This window comes from Sciurus carolinensis, chromosome 10 (genome assembly GCF_902686445.1).
Source record: "Sciurus carolinensis chromosome 10, mSciCar1.2, whole genome shotgun sequence".
Classification (NCBI taxonomy): Eukaryota; Metazoa; Chordata; class Mammalia; order Rodentia; family Sciuridae; genus Sciurus; species Sciurus carolinensis.
In genome coordinates, this window is record NC_062222.1 from 135,676,825 (window position 1) to 135,698,214 (window position 21,390).

General features: G+C 56.0%; 1 protein-coding gene across 3 annotated transcripts in view; it reads left to right on the top strand.

The window, feature by feature from the left end:
• Stk32b (serine/threonine kinase 32B) overlaps positions 1-21,390 on the top strand; it is a 300,066-nt gene that overhangs the window by 235,356 nt on the left and 43,320 nt on the right. For all 3 annotated transcript variants that reach the window (XM_047566628.1, XM_047566627.1, XM_047566629.1), the window contains exons 5-6: positions 4,058-4,095; positions 14,430-14,519. In XM_047566628.1, coding sequence (XP_047422584.1) covers positions 4,058-4,095; positions 14,430-14,519 — 128 coding nt within the window. The remainder of the gene's footprint in view (positions 1-4,057; positions 4,096-14,429; positions 14,520-21,390) is intronic.

A 21,390-nucleotide genomic window follows, 5' to 3' on the forward strand; every position in this document is an offset into this window, starting at 1 on the left:
GCCTGAAAGCTTCCCCATCTCCATGAGATGCACTTGGGAATAAGGAGCCAACTGCCCCAGGGAGGGCACAGCTTCTGAACTGTGTTGATCAGCGTCCACCCTGCTGACGTTTGTCCTCAGCAGGAGGGAAAGCAGCCATCCAAGCATGGTCTGGCCAGAGGCGCCTTCTGCCTGGAGGATAAAGCAGGAGGGAGAGGCGAGCGGCAGAGCTTCCGCGGCAGGCCTTGTGTGCGTTTAAACCTGCTTCTGTGCCCTGACGAAGCCATGACGGCCTCATCCATGTGCCGTGACAGAGCCGGGCGGCCGTCCTTAACATCCCTAGTTGACGGATTTAAACGTTGACACCACGTCTCACTGTTCTCTTTTCATTTCTGAGGTCATATGGGAACAGAATCCCCGTCCACCAGGCACAGGCAGGAGCGCCTCGCGGCACCTCGTGGCAGCCTGTGCCTGGGTTCTGCCGGATCACGGCCATATCCCTGTGCCCGGCTGACACTCGACAGTGCGTCTTATCTGGGGCGGGGTCATTCAAGAGCGGGTTCTGTCGCCCCTCGTGCGAGCTTCCTGCCAGGGTCATTCTGCCAGCTCTGAAATCACAGGCCTGGCCTCACCGGACATCGCCACAGCTGTCCCGTCCACACCACGCTTCCAGGCCCTTCTGGACGGTCGAGCTCATTTCAACAGGATGACGCTCTGGAGCTGAGATACGATCGACATGGAAACAGCCAGAGGGAAGGTCCTGCCACCGCCGACCGGGCTCTGATAAGACGCTGGGCCAAGAAACGCTCTGCTTATGAGGTTCCCAGCGACGCAGACCCGCCGCCTCCTCCCCCCGACTTGGCCCATGGGTCCCTCGTAGAAGCCACCTAATTCATCTTGATGACAGCTGGGGACTCTCCCTAGAGCTCTGGCCTCAGAAGAACTTCTGGCGGGCCAGCGCTGCCCACTCCAGCGCTTCTGCCTGGGTGCCTCTGCGGTGGCCTCTGCCCTCGGCTGTCTCTGGGGTGGCCGCTGTCACTGCCGTTCCCCAGGCAAGGAAGAGGAGGCTCGGGGTGAGCCGCCCAAGACCCATGGCTAGGGTGCCGCGTCGCCCGCCAGGCACCACCAGCCTGGTGGCTCAGACCACCCCACTCCTCTTCCCCAGCCGCGGGCCAGCTGTGCTGCCTGCTCTCCTGGTCCTCCACTTTGGTCTCATGGGGCTGCGAGCCGGAGGCCCCAACTGCGTTCTTTTCCGGAGCTCGGCACCCTCTGGGCTCTCGTGGTGGTGGTGGAACTCGGTCCCCGTGGCTGGAGCACGGCAGCCCTCTGGCTGCTCCTCACTGGCCAGCGGCCACGGACTCCTGAAGGCAGCTGCTGGTCCCGCCCGGGGCCCACTCCCAGCCAGGGTCACATCTGCAAGCTAGCAAGGCAGGTCCTCGCTCCAGTCGGCACTGGCAGAGCCTTCCGCAAGCTAGCAGACCACAGCAGGACTCTGCCACCCTGCCACGTGGCAACCAGATCAGGCAGTGCCTCCGCGCACCCCCGCCAGGCTCCATGGGCCGGAAGCCTGTCTCAGGCGCAGCCGGCCCTCCCCCCGGCCCTCTGCCTCGACTGCAGGATTAGACCTGCTCCCTGGACCATGCAAAGCCAGCCCTCCCTTGCCTTTGGGATGGCAGCTCTGTGCCCCCTCCTCTGAGAGGCCCTCCCTGATTGCCCACCGGAAGTTGGGCCCCTCTGTGGGACTCTGTTCCAGACCCATGTCTTTTCTTCAAAGCACTTGTCCAATTTGCCACTAATTCACATGCTTTCTGTCCTGTCCCCACCCCACCAAGACGCCAGGTCTGTCTTACTCGTCTCTGGTGACTACTGAGGGGCACCCCACTGAGACTCCTCTCTGTGCTAAGAGCGCTGCAGGAGCCGGTATGTTCCAGATATGATCCGCTCAGCAAAGGAAGCAGAGGGAGACACACACACACAGCAGGCAGCACAGGGCTGGGGTAGGCTGGGGTTGGACCGGCAGGCCAGCTCCTAAACGATCCTCCCAGACAGGACAGCCCCTTTCCTTGGAGCTCTGGGGTCTGGCGACCCGGTGGTTGTTTGTTCCCCCTTCCCGTGGACAAGAGGTCATCAGCAGGGTGTGGGGGCTTGGAGGAGTGGTGGGCCTGTCCAAGATTATTCTGTGGTCAGTGGGGACCCTGGCTGCCTCTTGAGGTGTGACCCCTTCCACCATGCCCGTGCGGTAGCTTCCTGCAGCAGTCACAGCAAATGACCACAAAATTGGCAGTTTAAAACAACTTAAATCACCAGGCACCATGACGCATCCCTACAATACCAGCTGCTCAGAAGGCTGAGGCAAGAGGATTACAATTTGAGGCCAGCCTCAGCTACTTAGTGAGACCCTGTCTCAAAACAGAAAGGAAAAAGGGCCGGGGATGTAGCTCAGTGGTAGAGCACCCTGAGGTAAATCCCCAGCCCCCCAAACAATCAGGCCCATGCTTCCTCCTGGCTCTCGGGAGGGTCTGACGCCCCCTGCAGCCGCTGGCTCTAGACCCGCTGGCTTGTGACTGCAGCACCCGAGTCTGCCCCCACTCTGCTCTGTCTGTGTGTCCAAAGATCCCTTCCCCTGTAAAGACTGGATTTGGGGCTGCCCTAAATCCAGGAGAGTTCCACCCTGACGTCCTGGACTAACTACATCCAGAGAGACCCCACTTCCCAGGAGGGTGGTATTCCGAGGATGCGGGATGTGAACCAGGAGACACTGCTCCACCCGCACGGCTCACACCGTGGGTCTGTCGTCCCTGGCGCCCCATCTCTGTCCTGGCGCCAGCGCTGTCTCTGGGCCGTGGCCCTCGCGGGGGATCTGCGGTTCCTGCTCCCTGGACCACAGCCACTTCCTCCCCAACCCCCATGACCCAACAAGGCCCCACCAGCCGCGGGGACACTGCAGGACGAGCTTCAGCCTGGGTGCCAAGCCACCTTCTGGACACGTGTCTCATGTTCCCTCTTCTCTCGTTTTCCTGAGCAGCCCTACCGGCAGCCGCCCCGGGCAGGGAACGTATTTTCTCATTTGTTCAGCATGACGTCAGGTCTTCCGCCTTTTGTTTAATTTAGTCCCTTCTAAGATTCTTCTTCCCAGGGGAACCTCGTGGGCTCCCTGACCACCTCCGCAGTGACCCATTTGTTCACAGTGGATGTTTTGTGCACTTGGCAGAAGGTGCCCATTCACGGGCTCCAAAAGTCACCATGAAAGTAGAAATTTCCCAAAACGTGGCTCCGCGTTTCCTTCCTCCCCGAGGAACACGGCACTGTTACGAATACCCTGGTGTTTCCAGTAGAATCAACATTGGATAAACTCAGGGCAGTTGCTCTTTATAAGATGAAAGTTGCCATTAGCATCGGTTACTCTGACACCATCATCGATATGTGGGGGCGGGTTCTAGACCCTGGTTTGCCTGAGGAGTATCAGCGAGCTTGGGCACGTTAGCGATGAGCGGGGACATTGGAGCTACGCTGCATGTCCACCCTCTGCTCTGTGCCTGCCAGGATTTCCTGGGTGCCCAAGGTGACCTGCCTGTGTGAGGTACAGAGAGCGGGCAGCAAAGCCCCTGGCTCTAAAACGTGCCAGTTGGAGGCCCTTTGCGAGAATGAGGACATAGAGCAGAACTTTCCAGACTCTTCCCAGGCTGACGGCCGTGTATGACTCATTGGTACCTGAGAAGGGTCAGCCAGGTAGTGAATGCACTCGGGCCGTCCACCTGCCGATGCAGACCGCACACTCCCTCTGCAGCCCACGGTGACGGCGAATGTGAAAATCTAATGTCCACATTAGGGTTGCTTATGACCTGCAGTGGAGCAGAGGCCGGTCGTTGGTAATATTCAGGAAAGCGTTCAATCTGCTTGCTGTTTCTGAAGGAGAGGGAAGGAAGAGCCAGGGCTCCCTTAACACCACTCCACCCTGTCTGAGCCCTCGTGTGGGGAGAGCCGAGCTCACCGGTTGTTGTCACCTCTGCCCCGCTTCTGTGATGTGCTTTTCCACAGGCTCAGGAATCACTGCCAGCTGCTCTGTTCTCTTTTCCAGGGACATCAAGCCGGACAACATCCTGCTGGACGAGCACGGTAAGCCGGTGGGGCTCCTTCCCAGGGACTCTCAGGGGAAGGTGTGGGGCACCAGGACTTGGAGGGTCCCGTCCTGGTGGGTTTGATTTTAGGGTCGATGAGGAAACCCTTTTTGTGTCTCAATCCTGGTGGATGAGCCTCGGTGTCAGTTTCTGGTCTACATTCTGCCACAATAAGGTAAGCTGAAATCACGGGAAGTTTTGCCTCTGAAGTCATTACTGTTCACCTCCTGGCTTGAGGGTCACAGTGTGCAGTGGGGACCAGCATGGGACCTCTGGGTTTCCAATTCCAGCGCCCTCATTGGTGACGAGTCTGTTGCCTCGTCTACTCAGCTCCTCCTATTCCTTCCTCGGCCATGGTTTTCTCTAGATTTCCTCTAGAACTTTTCATGTTCTGACACTGTGGCTTGGGGTGTCCCTACCCATGGTGCACATCCCCTTTGTCTTCGTCCATCTTCTGTTACTATAACAAAATGCCTGAGATAAGGTAAAGAACAGAGGCCTGCCTAGCTCATGGTTCTGGAGGTTGGGAAGTCCAAGTGCACAACAGTGCAGCATCCTTTTGGCATCTGGTGAGGGCCTCATGGTGCATCTAACCTGGCCGAGGACATCGCATGGTGAGACGCACAAGTCTGTCCACTCAGGTCTCTTCCTCTCCTTGTAAAGCCACCACGGGACCCCACCTTCATGACATCGTCTAACCCTAACCGTGTCCCAAAGGCCCCCGCTCCAAGTGCCAATAATGTGAATTTGGGAATTAAGTTTCCAACATGAGATCTGAGGGGCATGCCACACCACAGCACCCATGTACAGGAGTGCTGGGTGGGGTGGTTGGATCTTCCAGCCATAGAGTCCGATGAGCACTCTGGGGCGGGGGGGTTGGAGGCACTGGCTCCTGAACGGAGGGGTCAGCAACTGCCTCAAGATGCCAGGGACTCCGGACAGAGCGAAAGCCCAAATCAAGGCTGCAAAGCAAGCAAATCCCAGGTCCCCAGTTTGAACCCAAAGGCCAGAGTCCTCAGTTAACAGTCCCATCCTCAGTCAGCTGTGTGCCCTTGGGCAAGTGGCTGCGTCTCTGAACCTTAACCCTCCCAGCAACAAAGCAGAAGCAGTCAACACCCTCTCGGAGCAAGGAAGGTCTAAGAGGTGACTGTGAGGCTGGCCTTCACAGCACCTGTCACAGAAGCGCTCAGGTGGGGTGTCCCTGTCCTCTTCCTGCCCTCTCTCTGTCCAGGGTGACTGAGGTCAGATCACAGAGGCAGGGGCAGTGCTGATGACCCCACAGCTAAGGGGGCTCCGTGGTCAGGTGAAAACTCACACTGGCTTTCACTCTGCTGTCTCCAAGGAAAACGTTAGCACCTCTGTAGGTCCTGGAGCAGGACTTGAACTACGTGCATCTCTGGCCGTTGATTTGCTGAGTCTTATTTGTCGACCTTACACCTCCTAAGCCTTTGCCATCGTGGTGGCCACTGCTCAATAGCAAACACAACCAGGAGCCACAGCCTGCGAGTTCCACAGGCCACGCTGTGGTGACATCACCTGCACCTCTTCCGAACCCCATCACCAAGCCACTGGGGACGTGGGGAAACCTGCGTTGCTATTTAAGGCATCCCGTCGTTGCTGTGATTCGGGGTCACCTCAGAGAACAAGTTGGTCAGCTGTGTTGCCAGTGACATCCAACATCGCTAAATAAATGTGCTGTCTGATCAGCGAGGCTCAGATCTGCTCGTTACGCGCAACCCGAGCTTCCCAGGCAAGCCTGCTCCCCGAGTCTGCTCGGCTTCCCCGCCCTTCAGGGTGGGGGTGGGGTCTCAGAATCCACATCTCCATTCGGCCCTGGGATCTTCAGTCTCTGAAGCAGCAGAAAGTGAAGACCACGCATCGGGTGAGATGGAGCAGGGGGCTGCCGCAGCGCTCAGAGGCAGCGGGTCAACTGAGGGAGCAGCGGGAAGGAGGAGCAGGGTGGGTGAGGCGCGCAGGCTGAGCTGGCTGCTCTTGGCTGGGCTCCTGACACTGAAGGCCACGGCAGCGGCAGATCCACCCACTGGGGCCTGGGTGTGACCGGGCGGCTGGGCCCTGCGCCTCCTGGCTCCCGCTCTGGTGGGCTTCCCACCTGGCCTTCTCACGGCTGTAGCAGAGCAAGAGTGGGAACTGCCCGATCCCCAGGCCTCTGCCTGTCATGTTGGCCATCATCCCAGTGGGCAGAGCAAGTCACTGGCCAGACCCGGAGTGGGTGGGGAGGTTCTGCAGCATGCCATGGCCACAGGGTGATCCAGAGAGGGGCGAAGGACCTGGGCAGCTAACGCCGTCACTTACCACAAAGATTGACAGAAGGCACAGTGGACATGGAGGGAGCCACGGGCCCGGTGAGTCCTGCTCACAGGGGGAGCGCAACTTCCCAAGGGGGCTGAGAGGAGAGTTGGACCCAGAAGGGAAGCACTCACATTGTGTCCTGTGTGTCACCGAGGGCCCTCGTTCAACGTTCAAGGATGACGGGACGACGTAATCCTCATCTTCTTCCATATTCAGAAAGTAGACCTGGCCCAGCACCTGGACCACAGGATGCCCAGCTCTGGGGCCACAGACCTTGAGGTCTGGGGTGGCAGTTCTGTCCCCACTGCCATCACCCAACAAGCATTCAAGAGCACCCCAACCCCCTGCAGGATGGGTGCTGAGCGGTGGGACCAACTACAGTTCCCAGGTGTCCTAGTGCAGCCAGGGCCCAGGGAGGGACAGAAACTGAACTGCCAATGTGACCCTGCAGGGCCAGGGAAGCAGGAGGCACAGAGGCCAGGGAGGGGCGAGGGCGGGCTTCCTGGAGGAGGGCAGGCCCACCTTGGGTCCTGGGTCATTAGTGGGGTCCAGGGAGCATCTCAGGGGCCAGCACTCCATAAAGACCCTTTTCTCATGGCCTGGCGGGGCCACAGTGGGTCAGAAACCCAGCCTCCCTCTTCGTTAACTGGTAACAGCAGCCGCACCCAGAGCAGCTGGGCTTCCTCATTGAGTGACCCGGTCTCACATTCTGTACGGTGACGGTTCCACCCCCAGGGCCCTGCTGACCCGCAGGTCCCTGTCCCTCCCAGGGTTAGCCAGTCCTAAAGCTGGTGATCAGCTGGAGCCGGGGCAAGGGCTTCCAGGCCCTCCCTGCCGCCCACCTCCTCTGGGGCTCCTCACTCTGCCACCACACGCCTGCCCCAGCCACCTCAGGGCCAGACACCAGACCACCCTGCACAGCCTGTAGCCCTGCAGAGCTGCTCCCCTGAGTCCCCCATCCCTTTCCACAGAAACCACAATAAGGGTACCCTCTCCCACCTCCTGGCTGGCCCAGCTCCGCTCTGGCCCTGTGGTGTGGCCCGGGAGCGGCCCCTGCTCCAGGCGCTATGCTAAGTGGTCCTCTCACGCACCTCGAGCCTCCCCACTGTGCCTGGGGACGCCCGTCGGCGGCTCCCTTCATCGCTGGGCCCCTCATCTGCTGCTGACTATCTGCCGTTAGTCGTGATGACAGCCCCCTAAGTGGCTCTGGCCCGCAGCAGCAACACCCCTCCTCCCTGTCAACACGTTTTCTGGGCTCTCCCCAGTGTGCCAGTGGGAGAGGCTCCAGGGATTTCGAAAAATGGGCACGCATTGCTTATGGTGACCAGAACAGGGATGGGGCAGCTGAGAAGGAAGGGCCACCTGGACGAATGGGGCGGAGGCGTCTCTGCTGAGTCTGAGCAGCCGGCACTGGATGCCAGCACTGCAGAAGGGGTTCCAGGAGTTGGGGACAAAGCACAGGGACGGTTTAGACATGCTCTAGATGTCCTGGGGAGGGCTTCTGCTTAAACCTGGTGCAAGGGGAGGGTCTTGGAGTCCTAAAGACCTGGAGCATGAGACTGAGGCCCCCAGTAATTAGCACCTGAACTTCCCAGAGTGGCCATAATAAAGTCCCAGGAACAGAGGCTTGAGTCACAGAAATGTGCTTGCTGTCTCGCAGTTTTGGGGCCTGGGAGTCTGAGGTCCAGGTGTGGGCAGGGCTGCTGCAGGCCCCTCTCCTGGCTCCTGATGGCTTCGGGGCAGGCAGCAGACTGGCCCAGTCGTCACACGGTGTCTATCCTCCTCGTGTGCATGTCTGAGTCCGGACTCCTAATTCCTATCAGGACATTGGTCCGATTGGATTAGAGCCCACTCTATTCCAGTACAGCCTCATCCTCAGGAATGACACCTGCTGAGCACAGTTTCCAAGCAAGGCCACGTTCTGAGGTTCTGGGGATTCCAGTTTCTATATGTGAACTTAACCATAGCACCCCCATCTTCTCCATGTGGGATTTTGACAAATGAGAAAACAAGAAAGTGTTAGACAGAGTCCAAGATGTCCCCTTCATTGTTGAGGACGGCTGACTTTGCTGAGAGCTGAAGGGGCTTCCCACGGGGTCCCTCAGGGAAGTGGGGACTGACAGCAGGAGCTGCAGAGGAGCCCCTAGCCAAGCTGAGCGAATTCATCCACCCCAGATAACCACACCCCTCCTCCAGCAGGGAGGGCTGCGGTCTGCAGGCGTGTGTTCCCTGAAGTTCCTACACTGAACCCTAGACCGAGATGATGGTTCAGGGAGTGCAAACCAGGGGGTGACTGGCCACCAGACCTACTCAGCACAGAGATCTGTGATGTCATATCGAGTCACAGAAGTGAGAAAAGGTGACTGGGACAATCCAAATGCCCTCCCAAAAGCCTCGGACAGGTGTTTCCTCCGGGCATCAGCTCAGCCTGGATGCAAAGGCCTGACGAGCTTTGGGGAGCCCCAGAGCATGCAGGGGGTGGCTCTGGAAGAGCGCAGGGCGGGGTGCCCCTCCCAATTGCAGCCATGGGATCCCCAAATGCCTGCTGCAGATCTCCCTGAAATCCCTTTGGTTTGACGCCCCTCGCCGCTGTCCCTGCAGCCTGCAGCAGACAGACGGGTTCTTAAGACCCTGCTCCTGGCCTCATGACGCACACGCGAGAAGCCAAATCCAGCAGAATAGAAAGGAATCCAAGGGTCACCTCCTCCTGTGTGGGGCAAAGGCACACCCTAAAGTCCATCTCCCTGCGGCCGAAGTCACGAAGCTGCGCGAAGCTCCTGCCCTGGAATTGGATTGTTTCTTCTTCCTCTTGCTGCTGTCCTGCAGTGCGTCAGCTGTAATGGGCACACGGGAAGAGGAAGGACGATGGCCCTGGCGCGCAGCAATATAGTGTGACCCAGCCTCGAGGGCCCGGGGCGTGGTTATTCTTAGGAGCGAGCGGGAGGAGCCAGCTGGGGCTGGAGCACCGGGCCAGCAGCCGAGGTCCCCATCCCCGTGGTTGCTTGGGTTTGCAGCACCTCTCCGACCTCTGGCTCGGGCATAAGGTGGATCCCATAGGCCATTCGAGACGGAGGCAGATGATCACGCAAGTCTTACTCCAAACTCAAGTTTGGTGGAAGAATCCCGGGAAGGAGACTGTGCCTGCGGATTCCCTTCTCCCCTTACCGCCTGCTCTGCCCCCGCTACGGGCCCATCTCTGCACCTACTCCCAGGAATTTCCACACAGGTGCGGCACCCACCAGATGATTCCAGAGGACAGAACTAAAAGGTGTCACTGCAACTAAACCCCACCTGCCGCGCAGAGCTGACTATCCACGCATCTCCTCCTGGACGTGACACCTTAAGCCCACCGCAGGAGCCGCGCAGGCTGCAGGGGCCTTCACCGCAGTGGACATCTCATCCAGAGGAGGGGCAGAGGACAAGCCAGGCCTGGCGGAGCACCGCAGCTGTGGAGTGGCCCGTGGACAGGCCCACACTTCAGGAGAGCTCTGGGGCTTCTTCCTGTAGGGGACGCACCAGAGCCAACCTGCAAGTAACCTCAGCCACTGTCACCTGTGAAGCACTGTGGTGGTTTTGTGCATCAGCAATTCTAGCCCCAAGGTGGGATTGTAGGACTTCGATCCCCACCCGCCTCCTTTAGTTCCATGACATCTGCTGAACATCTGCAGGTCTCCCCACCACACAGACAGTAGGTGCCCACCAATGCCCACCAGAGGATGGCTGAAGGAATGAGCACAGAGCCTCCTGAGTCACGAGTCATGTGGTGTCACCATCTTTCCAATTCCCAGGGGCACTGACCCCGACCCTGGCCTGGAGGGTTACAGAACCCCTGGGGAAGGTGGTTGAGTCTGACGTCCGAGGTCAGGCTGAAAGAGTGACGTTGCTGCCCAACGGAGGTGGCGAGCTGAGGTGTGTCGCAGTGGACTCCTGGGAGAGAGAGGCGTGGCGTCCAGGAGGAAGGCGAGCGTTTGCCTTCTGCTTTGGTGCTCACCCTGTTATTTGGTGGTTAGTCAGTCAATCAACAAACACTTAGGGAATCTCCAGGCTGAGCTAATGCTGAGGCACTGTGGATGCAGAAGCAAATGAGATGGACCAGAAGACAGACATGGAACAGTGGACATGAGGTTGGGTGACAACTGAGGAGAGCAGGAATATGCAGAGGAGGACCCTAACCTGGTCTGCACCGGGCTGTGTGCCTCCTAGTTCATATGGCAAGGTCCCAATCCCCAAGGTGATGCACTGGGCACTTGAGTTTGGATGAGGTCATAGGTCATGCCAGTTATGGGATTGCTGTCCTTACAAGGCGGTGAAGGGACCTCACTCTCTCTCCACCATGGGGAACACAAAGCAAGGAACAACCACCTGGAAACCAGCAGCGAGTGCGTCTTGGTCTGTTCCTGCTGCTGTAACAAAAGATCTTAGGCTGGTCGTTCATCAGTAATAGCCACTTGGTCTAGGGCGCTCTCGTATGGTCGCCCAAACTGACCGAGACACCGTCAGAGAAACCAGCCCCCATGGGAGCGAGGCTCCTGTTATGGATCAGGAGAGTGAAGGCCAACCCTCGTCTCTGCAGCAGAGCTCAGGGGTCGGGTTTTGGAGAGTGAGTGGGAGTCTCCCAGGCGGAGAAAGGAGGCACGTTCCATGGTGTCCCAGGCTGGGCGGCCAGCGGCACTCCGGGCACTGGTGAGTTCAGCCCCGGGACAGGCTGTGACTGCCGATCCCTCAGCAGAACCATGCCAGCGGGTCTGGAGACGCCTGTCTCCTTCCTCTGAATGTTGGATATTTTCTGCTTATGAAAAGCAAACAACCGAGAACCCAGTTCCCACCTGCGCGTTTGGCAGTCGATTTTCCACTCTCCCAAGAGCTGCTCGTGGGAAAGCTTTTCAAGGCTCATTTTCACTTGCGCACGTCTTCACCACCACCAGAGGACGCGCACCGGGAGTGCCAGCCCATCAATTAGCAAGTCGGGGAGGCAGAAGCGGAATTCTGCTGTCTGTCACCGGGGGTGGCACTGCTGTGCAGATTCCAGGGTGAGTGCCAGCAGCTCTGGGACACAGCCCTGGAGGGAGGGAGGAAACGAGGGAGGGCCCTGGACCGGGCTCCGCGGGCTGAGGGTCCTGGGAAGCCCCTCTGCATCCCACGCCTGTCAGCTCCAGAATCGGGTCACTCATCTCTGGATCCTGAGGGATCAAGGGTAGCCACGCCACCTCCGCGGAGTCTTCAGGGCCACCGCCAGGGCTGCCCTGGTACCCGCTGTGTGCCTGAGAAGCAGCCGGCTAAGCGGGAGAGGGTTTGCAGGTGCCGCTCCCTGCGAGTCCCTGTCCCTGCCTCACCCTCGTCCCGTCCTCCACTCCTGGCCTCGAAGTCTGCTCTGGACGCGTGGATCAGGCAGAGCTCTCTCCCGCGCTCTGGAAGCCCGACCCACCGTGCCAAGGAGCCCGCAGAAGCCTGCGCCTTCCTGCTCCTCCTGCGCTGGCCCCACCTCGGGCTCCTGCCTCCCGGAGCGCTCCCCTCCTGGGTCTCCCCCAGCCAGTGTTGTCCTGGCCCTTCCCTGGGAGGCCCTCACACATCGGCTGCCCTCCCTGGCAAGGCTGAGGCTTGAAGGGCTGTGCGCACCGGGACACTCGGCCCAACTGGAACAATGAAGGGGATGTTTTAGCTCCTGTGACTGAAGCCCAGTGTGGCCTGGCATGCCCTCCGCAGGGTGTGGCCAGGCTTGGGGACCATCCTTCTGCTGCATTGACACTCTGCCTTCCGCCCGGGTACGCTTCATCTTCAGACTGGTGGCAGCGAGAGGTGGCGGAGCCTGGCGGAGGGTGGTGAGGTCATTAGGGCCACTGTTCTCAGGAAGGACTGATCTGTTTCATGGAATGTCTGGTCTCACAAGAACAAGTTATAAAATAACTGAATCCCTCCCTGAATCCCTCCCTGGCCTCCTGCCACGCTGTGCAATCTTCCTCTTTTGCATGTTCTCCAGCCATAATGCCATCTGCCATGTCATGATGCAACCAAGAGGAACCTCATCAGAGGCTGAAGAGATGAGACCACCCAAATAGGGACTTTCAGCTTCCAAAACTCTGAGCTAAATGAACCTCTTTCTTTATAAATTACCAAGCTTCGGTATTTTGTTATAGCAACAGAAAGCAAATACAGAGGGTAAGGGATTATGGGTCTCATAGATAGACCTGTCCATGTGAATTTGGAAAGATATCCATGGTACATAGCTAAGTGCAAAAGTAACTTTTAGAATGACCCATGGAGCATGATCTCATTTTTGTAAAAACAAACCAAAGGCCTAACATATGCATAAGCAAAGGGAGAAATAATGGAGAAGCCAGCCAAATCAGTGTGATACATGGTGGGGAGAGTCATTGCAGCAGGGAGTAAGAGTGGACTGAAAATCACATTCTGTGTTCTTTGACTTATTATACTGAGTTAGCATTACATTTATAATGCAAACACTAAACTTTTTAAAGACAGGGAGAAATGAAAGAAAACCAGATAAAAACCCCAGGTGAAGGCTCCAAAATCCTATCACAGTGGTGTGTCACCATGCATGGAGCTGCTCAGGCGTGGGGCATAGCAACCACCCATACTCCACCTGCACACAGCCCTCAGCACAAGCAGGAATGTGAAGTTGCCAGCAGGGGCCGTGAGGCGCGGGGAGGGCGTGGGCATGGCCGGGCCCTGGCCGGAGACAGGGCTTTGAACCTCCCTCAGCTGGACGACGATGCTGAGAGCAAACGCTCACACGCCCTGCCCAGGCCTGGCTGGTCGCTTCCGCTTCATGGGCAGGAGCCTGTGGAGATTTGCAGATCATCACTAAATAAGCCCCTCACCACCACGTTGCCCTGGGGACAGGGAGCCGCCCAGCAGCGGGGCACAGTCCCAGGCTGGCGGCTGGGCCCGAGGTGTGGCACCTGCACAGGAGACCTCTGGTGCTCCTGGTCCACCATGGCTGGCCATGTGGGGCACGCCCCTCCCACAGGCAGCTGGGCACCTGCTCCAGGAGAGCATCCACCTCTTGGTGTGCCCTCCAGGTCCCCCCGGGTCAGTTTTGTACCTGCCAGCCCACCCCACCCACCTGTGTTTAAATCCTGCTCCCTGCACGCAGGCCTCAGGCCTGGTGAAGAGGCAACCAGCCGTCTCCTCCCATGTGACATGGGACGGCACTCAGATCCGGGCCTGGAGGCGCCTGGAGCTGCTCTCTTTCATGGGCCAGACTACCTGAGAGCCAGTGCTGCCCTTCAGGGCTCCCCCCGCCCTTCCTCCGTCTCTGCCACCTTGCCCCTTGTCTGAGCTCCCTTCTTTCCTCTTCCCTCCTTGCTGTACTTCCTGAGCAGCCGCCATTGCTTCAGGCCACATGAAGGTGATCCCAGCCCTGCCGCCTCCCTGCTAGATCCGTCACAGGCTGTGCTAAGGACCCCGACCCCAGTGACAAACAAGCCCCTCCCACCTGTGCAGCCACAGCCAGCCCTGGGCGGGAGCCTCACTGCCCTCTTGGTCATTTACCTGGAGTCTTGGTCTAGATCAGTCTCAGCTTCTAATCCACACTTCCTTTTGCCTGACCCTCAATGTACTTTCTTTCTTTTTTTTTTTTTTGATACCAGGGATTGAACTCAGGGACACTCAATCACTGAGCCACATCCCCAACCCTACTTTGTATTTTATTTAGTGACAGGGTCTCACTGAATTGCTGGGCACCTCACCATTGCTGAGACTGGCTGTGGACTTGCAATCCTCCTGCCTCGGCCTCCTGAGCGGCTGGGATTACAGGCGTGCACTGCCATGCCTGGCTTCCATATACATGTTTATAAGCCACATGCATGTAGTACAAAGAAATCCAAATTCTAAGATATGCAACAAAAATGACAGTTTTTAAGTATCAGATAAAATATGGCCCTAAGCAGAAGTTCTAACATTTTCTTCCTTGAACCCACCTGCAGACCTCAGCCGCACACCTCACTAGGGTCCTCGCCACTGCCCGGGCTCTCGTGAACTGAGTTGATTTCTGCTCCGCAGGGCATGTTCACATCACGGACTTCAACATAGCGACGGTGGTGAAAGGAGCAGAGAAGGCCTCGTCCATGGCCGGCACCAAGCCCTACATGGGTGAGCGCTCCCGCCCTCAGCCTTTCCTGCACCTCCTCAGCCACCCCACCCCTCCTCCCTCCCACGCCAGACTCCAGCTCCCCAGTGTGTGTGCAGCCCTCTCCAGCTCTGGGCCTTTCCCCGCTGTCTCCCCTGCAAGGCCACCTCCTTCTGGGTTTTCTAGAGTTTCTATCTAGCCAGAAAGCCTCAGCCCTGGCCTGCACAGGTGGGAACAAAACAATGTTTTTTTCTTTTGCATTAAAATTCGGTAGTACTGCAGAATATAACTTGCGTTACGTTCCGGTCTATCTGCCTAGGTACACAGTGCTCTTAATGTGTAATTTCAAACTGCTTTTCCTTGGGCACTTTGTGTGCAAGGGTTGTTTTCAGTATGCCTTCTGGTCTCCTGCTTTAGTACTCTTTGCTAAGGGTGCCTATTATCTGAACATTGGATCTTCTTTGCCAATCTTTAATATCTGTCACTTTCTCTCAAAGCTTTTTTACCTTTTTCTGTATTTCTTTTAAAATGTCCTCATTGTTATCATTCTCTTAAGGCATTATCTGTTGTGTTTATCTGTGTGCTTCTGATGAAGTTTTTATTTCTGCAATAATTTTTCCTTTGTTTCTATTGTTTCCTGAGTTCTCTTGACTGATTTCTGAGGTTTTTTTTTTTTTTCTAATTTGTGTTGTACTTTCATGTCTTGCTTAATTTTCTTTAAAGTCTTCAGTAGTTGTTAATTCTGAAGGTCTATATTAGCAACCAATTCTTGCATAACAAGCTGTGTCAACACTTAGAGGCTTAGAACAACAACAGTTGTCATTTCTCACCGTTCTGTTGACTGGTAGGTGCTCTGTTTGCATTTTGGCCAGGCTTAGTCTGGCACATGTGCCAGCTGGGGTTCCACGGGGGGTCAGTGAAGGTGGAGGGACCTCGCTGTCTGTGGTCTCCCATCCTCAAGGGCTCCAGTGAGCCTCCTCTCACCCCGGCAGCAGTTTCAAGATGGCGCACATAATCCCCACATGGTAGGCAAAACAACCTGTGTCACATTGTTTGAACTTCAGTTGGCCAAAGCAAGTCACCTGTGCTACCATGTGGTTGGGACCATGCGGGGCAAGGGTACCGGAAGCCCGGGTTCATTGTGGGTCCTTGGTGAGACAACCCACCACCGTTTCGCACAGCTCTTTTGAAGCAGTAGGTGCGGTTTTGATGGACTCCACTGGCACGTCTTTCTGGTGTACTTGCATGGCGAGTGCGTTATTCTGTTCTTCACTTTCCTTCCACCTACAATAACTTTGTGTGGCATTTGATACTTTCCTGTTGCTCATTCCTAAGTGAAACTTTTTTTGTGAACTTTTAGATGATGACGTGGCTCAGGAGAACTTTCCTGAACGAATGGGCTGTGAAGTGGCACAAACTAGTGAGCTGCCGTCTGAGGTCTCTGACTGTTCCCCGCCCCCATTTCCCTCTGTCTGTAGGGTCCCAGCCTGCTCCCCCTCTGTTCCTCCTAGCACCACAGAGTCCCCAGGGAACCCCTGCTGGCTGCCTGGGGGTTCTTTGTTCTCTGGTCCACTGGCTGCTTCTCTGTGTTTCTTGTTGACAGAAATCGCTCTCATGGGGCCCTTGGCACTGCAGGTGTGTTGTATTTTGGGGTTTGTGGAGACAACCTGGTTTTGAAGCAAATACATCCACGGGTTTTTGATAGAGCTGTTTGTTTTGTTTGTGTGCAGATTTGTCGATTCCAATCTGTGCTGTTATCTCAGAATCTGTGCTCTTGTCATTCATCTTATTAAACAGATGAAGTCTATGCAAACAGCAAAGCCACAGGCAACTTGTCTTGGGTGTTAACTGTCAGGAGCTGCGTTGAGTGCTTCCAGCCGAGAACTTTCTTTGATGTTCACACCACCAGGCAGGCACAATTATCCATTCCTATTTAGGTGAGGAGGCGGGGGCTCAGAGAGGCTGCCTGACTTGCCCAAGGGGACATCACTGGTGGGAGTAAGACTCAGGTCAGTGACCCCCCAAACCCCGCAGTGCAATGCTCCCAGGCTGGCCTTGCAGGACAGGGGCTCCTCCAGCAGAAGCTCCAGAGGACTAGGTGTTCACGCGGGGTTCATGTGAACGCACCACTGGAATGAGGTCACCACCCGAGTAAGGCTTCCCTGGGGATGGCCTTTCTGAAATCCCCTTCTGGAAGCCACCGGACGGAGTCGGGCACTGCCTTCATAGTCAGGAGAAATCAGATGGGCAGGACTTGGGAGCGGGCAGGGGAGCAGGGGCTGAGGCTAGTGTTTGTTCTGCCGCCCAGGTTCTGGGTTGTCAGTCAGGGGTCACAGTGGCATCTCCTGTGGAGGGGTCACGGCAGCAGGCGGGGGGGGGGGGGGCCAGGAGTGAGGGCTCTGCATGTGAGGTGGCCGTGGGACCTCACATTAGTAATCAGATGTCCTCCAGGCAGCCAGGAGCCAGGAGGGCTGGAGCTGGGGGTGGTGGGTTACCAGGACCGAGACCGGCAAAGCCAAGGAAGGGGCTCAATCCTGGTAGGGATGTGGGAGAGCAGATCACCAAGCTGAGGCCTTAGGAGCTCGGCCAGAGGGTCAGGTAGGATGGAGAGGGGCGGGAGGGCTGAGGAGAGAGGGAGATTGGAGGCAGGAGCCTCCCCTGTAATCCTGTAACTTAGTTTTGACTGCTTCTAGGCTGTTTCCCAAAAGCAAATTGATCCCAAGGAATGTAACTCCTGGACCACTGCCGAGGTTCGGGGCCGTTTCCTACCCGCTCCAGCCGGTCCACCTGCTCAGCAGATTTCCCCAGTGCACCCTGGGAGAGCCGTGCGGGCCTTCCTCCCCCTCAAACCTGGCCTCCCCCTGAAGTGTGAGACAGCAGTGCCAGACGGTTCTTCCAGGAAAGCAGAGTAGGGTGGACCAGCTGTCTGCCCACAGTGGCCCCAGCTGCTAAAGGAAGAACACCCACATGGATCGTGAGCCTAATTCGTACCTGTTGCTACATTTCATCCTTGGACAATCCCTGAGAGGTTTCTCCATCCCTCTCATTAGGTGTATAAGGAACCTGAGATTCAGAGAGGCTAACTGGCCCTCCTGAGGCCACACAGGTGGTAAATGAAGGACCCAGAATTTGAAGCCACATCTATTTGAATCTGAAGCCTTTGCTTTGGCCACAATAAAGGGTTTGACACTGAGCTCCTATATTGTAAAGCTGTAGTGTCAGACGCAAAATAAGATTATTGTCCCAGCTAAACATGAGACTTGGGGCTTCTAGTGTCCTAATTAGAGGAGCCTCAGGCCTGAATTAATGAATGAATGCACAGGAGAGATCTTCCCAGGCTTTGGAGCATGCCCGCTTTTCCAGATGGCTATATTTTCCGAGGCTGCAGGGTAACAGCACCGGGCAGCTGTGTTTGGTGGGCAGATGAGGGAAATGGAGAGCTTTCTCAATAAAGCAAATCCTGCGGCTCCCAGGCCGTAAACTCCTAATGCCAAGTGGCAGGCTTGTTGATTTCACTCACTTGAGCTCTTCGGTTCAAAGACCCAATAACGAGTTCCCGGAATGTTCCAAACACGGATTCAGGGAACGGCTGATGAGTTAGCTCCCAAAAGCTTGCTCACAAAGGATGATCCCAGAAGACACATTTGCATAGAACTGAATTTTCATTAATTAAAGGAGCACATGGGATTTGGAAAGGGGAAAAATATCTCTCAGCAATGTGTCAGATTAGAAGTCAGAAATGTTCCAACCACCACTCAGGACTTCAGAGTTTATTCCTCCGAGGTGAAACGCAGAGCTGAGCGCTCTCAGCAAAACATTTACAGAGCATTCGGGGTGCAGGATCAGCCGCAGGCGCTGGGGCTACAGAGGCAAAGAACGGCGCCTGGTCCTCAGATCCCAGCACCCCTGGAGCAAAAGCGTGTGCAGAGGCAATGCCAGGGCAGGCACAGCTGGACTCTGGAGAGGGGCCTCACAGTGACCGTGACAAAGCATTAGGGCCAGGCTTGCCAGGGATGGCTCAAGGGAAGTGTGGTCTTCAGCAAGGAGCAATTGGATGTCTCCCACCAGTGGCCAGTGCTGGACTTCCGAATCTCATTACCCAATGCAAAATGCCCAGCAGAGTGCGTGCCCAAGAAACTGCCAGCCAGAGCCTGGGACCTCAGTTCCCTCATCTGGAAAGTGGGTTCATGATGGGTACAGTGTGCCCCACTGGGGTGTGTGGGGGACGTCATGGCAGCATTTCAGAAGGCATAAGCACAACGCCTGACAAGTGGAGATATTCAAGCTGGCAGCTGGTACCGTTGTCATTCCTGGAGTCTCACTTAGAGGGTTGCTTACTGGGCATGTGCTGAGCACTGGTAGCCAGGGCCACGCCCAACATTGCCCTGCATGATGGCGCTCACAGTCAGCTGGGGAAACAGACGTCAGAGAATCCTCACTCACCACTGGTGGGCATGGCCAGGTTGGTGGGTACATGGGGGAAGATGGGGCTCACCACACCTCGGCTCCTTTCCCAGGGCAGCCACTGTGACCCCACTAGCAAACCACAATAGGGTCACCCTCAACGCTCCTACTGTCCCTATAGAGACCATGGAGTGGAGGACAGTGGAGGTAGTTGCTCCTGTACCAGAGGCAGCAGCAGCCAGCCCCCAGCCCCGCAGGGAGGCCTGTGCCCCTCTCCTGCCTGAGAGTCTGCCCACAACCTCCACTCCTTCCTTCCTTCAAGGAGCCCCTGTGTGCCAAGCAGTGTCCTGGGGGCTGAAAACAGGCCTGTGAACAAAGCAGGCAGCCCCGCACCCTCCCTGGCCTGGCTATTGTGGGGAACCGGCTCGGGCTGCTCAGTTGTAGTTGTGGGTGCTCATTCGTGAGGGGTAGTCACTATGCAATCAGATGCAGTCTTAGGGTGTCGCTGAGATGGACACAGCTGTACACACCCCACACAAAGATACACGAAGGTTCCTCCCTGCCCAGGATTCCCTGTCCCTGGCTTTAGCAACAGCAGCTGGTTGGTGTTCAACCCCATGGCTTGGCCTGTTCCAAAGGCTGTGTGGTTGGTGCTGTGTGGGCGTGGCCTTTTCCCAGACTTTCTTGTGAGAAGGGCATGTGTGGGATCGTGTCAGGTGTGTCCACAGCTGGTCCTTTTCTGTCTTGAGTGGCTCTGTACTGCACATTTGTCCACTCCTCAGTTGATGGGCATTTGGGTTGGGACCCACTTTGCATAGCGATGGATAAAGCTGCGATGAACGTTTGCATGCAGGATTTTATACGAACTCAAGTTTCCCCTTCCTGGAGGGACCGCCTACTGCTGGGATTGGGGTTGCAGTGGAAAGTGTCTGCTTAACTTTCCAAGAAGCCGCCTGGCCTTTCCCGAGCAGCGGGACCAGTTCCACCCACAGCCACGGGCGGGTGAGCCAGCTGCCCGCATCCCGCAGGTGCTGGGCACTCTCCTGCCGTCGGCCGTTCTGAGAGGCAGAGTGTGTTTCTCATTTGCAGTTCTCTCCTGAGTAACAGGGTTAAGCCTCTTTCCATTTGCCTATTTGCTCTCCATATGTCGTCGCTGTGGTGTATCCATTCAGACCACTGGCCCAGAAATTTACTGGGTTTTTGTTGTCCTTATTAGGTTTGAGAGTTCTCTATATAGTCTGTATACAGCTCCTCTTTCAGAGGTATTTTGACGTGTTTCCTCCAGTCAGTGGCTTGACTTTCTACTGTCCTCAAAAATCTGCTAAAAAGCAGAAGTTCTACATGTTGATGAGGGCCAGTTTTGCACTTTGCATTTACTGTCACAGCTGAACGTATTTTCCTCTCACGAGGTCACAGGTTTTCTCTTTTGCTTTCTCATGGGAGTTTTACACGTTGAGGTCTTATGTTGAGGGCCAGAGCCCACCTTCAGCTGACTTGCGGGCCCCGTGCGAGGCGTGGGCCACACGTCGGGCACTAGCATGTGGCTGTCCAGTTGCTCCAGCACCACTGTTGAAAACTGCCTCTTCTCTATCTGGCTGCCTCCGCGGCTTCGTCGAAGTTCAGTTGACCATACACGCACAGGTCTGCCCTGGCTTCTGCTCAGCTGCACGTCCACACTGTGCTGATAGCACTTAGCTTCGTTGTGGTGCTTGACGTTGGGGACAATCCTTCAGCTCTGCTCTTCCTGCAGAGCTTTCGTGGCTATACTGTGTCCTTCGCCTCCCAGGTGAATTTTAGCATCAGCTTGTTGTTCTACAAGAGAAGAATCCTCCTGGATTTTTGTTTACATTACAGTGACTCTGTGTCATCATAGGAAGCTGCGTCTTCTGCCTGTGAACACAGAATGTCTTTCCACCTGTTAAGTCCTCCTAAGTTCTTTGGTGCATGTGTTTTAGTTTTTGCATCAGATTTGACACACATTTTGTTATACCTAAGTATTTCATGGGTTTTAGGTGCTATTCCAAGTACCACTCTTTAAAATGATCAGTTCTCCATCATTAATTACTAATTTATAGTTATATAATTTTTGTGTATGAACCTTATATCTTACAACTTTGCTGAATTTGTTTGTCGGTTCTAGCAGCTTTGTAAAAATAAATTCTTTGGGATTACTACCTGTACGACCCTGTTGCAGCCAGAGTTTTCTTTCCTCCTTCCAGGCTGGGTGCTGCATTTCCTCCGCAGCACCCTGCTTGCCCTGGCTGAAGCATTGCAAAGCCCTTGCCTGCCGTGGCTGCAAGTCATCTAGGGTTCTGCCTGCCAGTCACTGTCAGCGGTGAGGTGTTCCTGCTTGCTCTCTGTCAGGTTGAGAAATTCCATCTATTTTCAGTTTGTAGTTTTCATCATAAGTGCGTTTTGAATCTTGTCAAATAGCTTCTCTGAATCTATTGAGATAATCAAACATCTATAGTCTGTTGAAACACACTGGCT